The 5,495-nt window shown below is 35.7% G+C and overlaps 1 protein-coding gene across 1 annotated transcript; it reads left to right on the forward strand.

Moving 5' to 3' along the window:
* The first annotated feature begins 2,888 nt into the window (after positions 1-2,888).
* On the forward strand, positions 2,889-5,495 carry LOC123540706 (nucleotidyltransferase MB21D2-like). The gene is made up of 2 exons (XM_045325942.2): positions 2,889-2,993; positions 4,187-5,495. Exon 2 carries the CDS (start codon positions 4,188-4,190, stop codon positions 5,493-5,495), a length of 1,308 nt encoding a protein of 435 aa, XP_045181877.2. The 5' UTR covers positions 2,889-2,993; position 4,187.

The following is a 5,495-nucleotide window of genomic DNA, read 5'->3' on the forward strand; positions in this document are numbered from 1 at the left end:
TTTTTTTATCAAACTGAAATCCTCATGAAGTGCATTTAACATTATTATGGTTTAGTTTAAGGGGCATTTCATATAAATGCATTGCCTTACAGATATTTTCACAAAGAATCTCTAATATGATCATAATCCTGGCACGCTTCTGTGACGCTTTTGAAATGATGGAAGAAAAGCAACATTCTACAAAATTTTTGTGTGACAGTTTATAAAAGCTACGGGAAGATCTTCTGGAAGCATAAAGCGCAATGAAGCAAAATAATAACAGACTTGGTTTTGAGTCTGTCCATGAGAGGTAATGAAATGTGCAATACCACTTACGTCCCCTATGCAAAACTGATAGTTGATAATACCTGTTAGAAGATCCTCTCGAAGCATTAAACGCAATCAAGCAAGATATGCAACACCACTCACGTCACCTAGTTAAAAACCGATAGTTAAAAAAATCAGTGGAAAGAGTCTAAGGAAGCATAGAACACGATCAAGCAAAACTAGGAGCAGATTTGTTTTTGAGTCTGTTCATTAGAGGTAATGAAATGTGCAACACCCCTCACGCCCCATTGTTTACCTTTTTCTAATAGATACACAGTATATCTTATATCTAGATTTTCGCTTATATCATGGTCACTGTGAACGAGAAAAGTTTAGTGTTGAGTATTTTGTTGATGAAATAATATACTTTTTTAAGTTCCATAATGCGTTAGATTTTATATTTAAAACTGATGAAGCAGCTATGCAGAATAGTCGACTAACACAGTACTTGTATTCTGGTAATTGTATTTCAAGGCCCCAGCATCCAGGTCTAAATGAAAATTTTCCAGTAACATATGAACTTAAAATTATTCCAGAAAATATTTGAGCCGCGCCATGAGAAAACCAACATAGTGGCTTTGCGACCAACTTGGATCCAGACCAGCCTGCGCGGATGTCAGGATCCATGCTGTTCGCTTTCAAAGCCTATTGCAATCAGAGAAACCGTTAAGCGGACAGCATGGATCCTGACCAGACAGCGCGGATGCACAGGTTGGTCTGGATCCATGCTGTTCGCAAAGCCGTTATGTTGTTTTTCTCATGGCGCGGCTCATTTATCATTTTTTTGTATTTTTTTTTAATATAAACAAAGCAACAAATTCTTCAGTAATTCACTAGAATAATGTTGTTAAAAACAAACACCAAAACTTTCTCTATAAAATCTTCAATTTTCAGCTCTTTGTTTCTGTAGTTAAATCAAAAGGAAAAGTAAATCAGGAACATAGACTCATTTTGAACATTTAAATACACATACTGCATAATTATTTCGTCGAAAAAAAGTTTTCAATGTCGAAATCGCTTCTGAAAACACATTACCCCGGCAGATAATGCGAAAATAAAAATGGCGGATTCCTCGAAAATGCTCATTTTCAGGTTCCACTGTTGTCGCACACAAGCGCAATATCATGCAAATGCGGACATGACCAACATTTAAAATACCTGAGGATACATAAAATATAAACATTATTACTTCTTGTAAAATAAATCGCGTTGTTTTCTGTTCGAAAATACAATGTTATGGGCAGTCATCTTTTGCAGCAAAAGATTCAGTCGCACACCGTGTCTGAATTCAAATGATTTTACACCACTTTACATAGTATAGACCTCTATTAAGATATAAATTGTGAAATGTACACGTAAACACTTACCATTTGACATTCATGAATATTTTACACGATGTACTTAATTATGGTCGTATAGATCAAGAAGAACTTTTCGGGTGATTTTTCTGTCGATTCTAACAATGGCGGCCGCTAGTGAGCTGTAAGGTGACCACACACGACAGCGTATATCCGAATTCACGGTCGATTCCGGACCATTCATTTTTGAAAGACCCTGGTTAAACCATAAAAGTGAGTTCTGTCATGTTTACTTGAAAATACACGTTTTTTTTCTGTAGTTTTTACATAACTCATTGATGATTTTCGCTTCGGCTTTTATCAATGAATGATTACATTCTCAATATTTTTCGTGCTACATATACTGCCAAAGGTTACGTAAGAAATGAATTGAAAGCTTGACTAACTATATTTAAATTACTTCTCTCCTTTAATGGACTGTATAGACACCACGTTCCAGAGTAAACACTGATATTTACACGTATATAACCGCACAAAAAAAATTCTGGTTTTATTTCCAATCCTGCTCCCTGTTTTTAGGTATTGATAGAAACGAGTTAAATAAAATGCGAGGCTTTGTCGAGCATTCGATTTCATTCAACGAGATTAATAAATTCACAAAGTGGAAAAACACATTGATCACATGTAAGCTTTTCCTGCCGAAGTATCAAAATTTATTTTTTCTTTGCCCATTATTGACCAAGTCAATTTGATCTACGTCTTTTATACTTAAAACGACGTCAACGTCAAAGCTTTATTACACGTGATAATAAACATTTTAATGAACATATGTTAATTAATAGAACCAGCAGGGTGTTGCCATCTAGAAAATTGTTTCTTCAACAAATTGCTGATAATATTGCATAGATCGAAGGTGCATTTGAGGCCGAGTGATGAATGTCGCCGACTTCAGGTCATTCATCCCTCACCGATATGGGATCGAAACCTCGATTGGGTTTATAAAGAATGTTTCAATGTGAAGCCATCCAACTGGCTCATGAAAGGCTGATGGTACTACCCGACCCCACCCCACCCCCCCCCATATACCAGCCTATGCCTAAAACAACAGGGCACCTGGTGTCTTCCTCTACCAGCAAAAGCTGTAAAAGCCGACATACTGCCTAAATTATGCCTGTGTTACTCAAAACTGAACAAAACCAAAACAAATGCATACATCGAGATATAGGTTAATCTTCTGTTTGTATAAGCGCATATGTGATATTTGAACAGTGCGATAATAATTAAATTTAATTGTTCATAGTCCATATCTAATATCATTCTTTTTCATTTAAGTTGAAACCTTGTATAATATCTGACTTTACAATTTTGTTCATAAGGAGCTTATTCAAAGTAAGTAAGACATTTAAATATTTTTCACGTATGTATACTTATTACCTTAACATTTGTTTTTAAGGGAGGCACAGGTTCAGTTTTGTAAGTGAAATTTAACTAAGTTTGATTATAATGTTAAATAAAATGTAAGACTGCAGCAAGGTTTGACGTATTTCAATGGTCCAGGGACTTCTCAAATATTTGATAGAAAATGTCGTGACTATCCTTTTAATACCAGCCTACAAAAGAAACTAAGTTTGATCATTTGTTAACACCAAAAGCTAAGTTTGAAACACCCATGGGTATGTTTTAGTTAAATTTTAATGACATTTTTGCTTTACATGGAGGGATCGATTTCTATTGATTTTAGTCTTGAAAGGAATTTACCCTAGTTTAGCAGATTTGGTGTATTTACATAAAAACATAAGATTTCAATAACGTTGCATTATTTTAAAACTACAGAGGCACTTTTCTCTAAAAATACATAGGCTGTTGAGCAAGTGGTTCATGTGGATAAAATATTCCTGCACAATGATGAGACCACTGTGTTCTAAATCTATATCTCACAATAGACCATGAAGTACATATAACATTCGTATAAAGGCGTTCGTTTTTGTTTGGTTGTTTTGGGTTTAACGCCGTTTTTCAACAGTATTTCAGTCATGTAACGGTGGGCAGTTAACCTAACCAGTGTTCCTGAATTCTGTACCAGTACAAACCTGTTCTCCGCAAGTAACCAACTTCCCCCACATGAATCTAAAGGCGGTCGTGTATTTAAATATAATTTGAGCAAGTGTCAATCGACCCTAAGGCTGGCAAAATGTTCAAGTGATATTAATTTAGACTTCTGTTCGCGCTCGAATGAAATATTATCAAATCCTGCCAAATCACAGCTCTTCAGAATGTCACGGGCTCGGTTAATATAATAGGATTATTATAACAGTAGCTCGGTCTGGTATGTTGTTTTTGGCATGAGTGGATTTTGCCAGATCGGATATTGTGCCTTTTTTCATATTTTGTACATGCGGAAGAATATTGAGTGTATTCTGTTTCAATCCACTTGTAACAATTTAAAGTATTAGGAATAGTTATGTTAGAAAACCAATCCAAAGCAGTCCTTTCACAAATGTGTAGATAAAATGGTTTGTTAAACCTGACTTTGGAACAAGTAGTTTTCTTACTACTATTAATGCATTACCTTCGCATTTCAGAATGCCGCACGATCCAGATTACTCTTCATATATATCTCTGTGTCTGTCTGAAATTCTATATGACATTGGTTTGAACGAGGAAATGGTTCTTAAAGAAAGAAGGGCATGGCTTTTGAGAGAATCTCTAACAACTTTAACACACAGATTGAAAGGTTACCAGCGAACTATTTACATGTTTGGTAGTATGACGGAGGGTTCAACAACACTTGCATTGAAGTCAGACAACGACAACTTGATTTGTGACTACAGCTGGAATGTTGTCACTGACTTGAAGGACTGTAAACCAGGAGAGGTCAATTATGTAATGTCCTACGATGTTTCCACACCGCCAGGGTATTGTCTTCTTCGTCTAGTGTTAGGTCATGATCCGTTCCAGGAACGAATATTTCGTACGCACGTAACGTCTCAAACCTTTTCTTGGAATTCAAATGATGATGGCGAATATGAATTACATGGACCAGCAATACACGTAAAAGGACAGTTTGGCTATAATGAACAAGACTATGTGATTGCATTACATTGCAAAACATGGCCAAGATCGGCCCAGGCATGGTTAGCCGGAGAGGGTATAGGACGATGGCCAACAAAAGAAATGAAATCATTTGCAAAACAAAATGGATGCTTTCTCGTCGGTGTTGGCAGTAAAGACAGTGAATTGGAACAGTTCGAATGGAGAGTGTCTATGTCTCAAGCGGAAAGATGTTTAATGTTTAGTCTAAATATTACGCAGATAAGATGTTATGTCTTAATGAAAATGTTACTCAAAACATTTATCCATCCTGATGGCAACAGTGTCATTTCAAGCTACATGTGTAAGACTGTCCTTTTTCACTGCATAACACATTCATATTTAGGTTTTTGGCAGGAATCCAAATTGCTCTATTGTTTAACGCTTTGTTTATCAGCCTTACAATATTGTGTCCTTATTGGTAACTGTCCACATTTCATAATACATGAGAACAATTTGATGGAGGGGCGAATTACAACAAAATTCAGGACAATGTTCATAGAACAAATGCGTCGTATAATATTAGACACTGAATTGTCTTTGAGAAACGTTGTGTATGATAATTTGGGTCTACGACTACAATGTAAAATGAAAATGTATTCCCGGAAAACTAAACTTCTAGCACCAACTGAAAAGCTAAGAGCTTTTGCCTCTGGTATCCTACTACGTAATACTGGAAAATATATTCAAATTTTTTATAAAATGGTCATATGTGTAGTACGATATGAAGACTTGGTTGTTGCTTTGCAATATATACGTCAGTGCAATTGTAAACTGGTAAAATTTCATAGAGTAGATTAA

Source organism: Mercenaria mercenaria, chromosome 16, assembly GCF_021730395.1.
Source record: "Mercenaria mercenaria strain notata chromosome 16, MADL_Memer_1, whole genome shotgun sequence".
NCBI lineage: Eukaryota > Metazoa > Mollusca > Bivalvia > Venerida > Veneridae > Mercenaria > Mercenaria mercenaria.

What these genes read in the sequence shown, in the direction of transcription:
- LOC123540706 (XM_045325942.2), top strand. Translation starts at nt 4,188, where the DNA reads ATGCCGCACGATCCAGATTACTCTTCATATATATCTCTGTGTCTGTCT.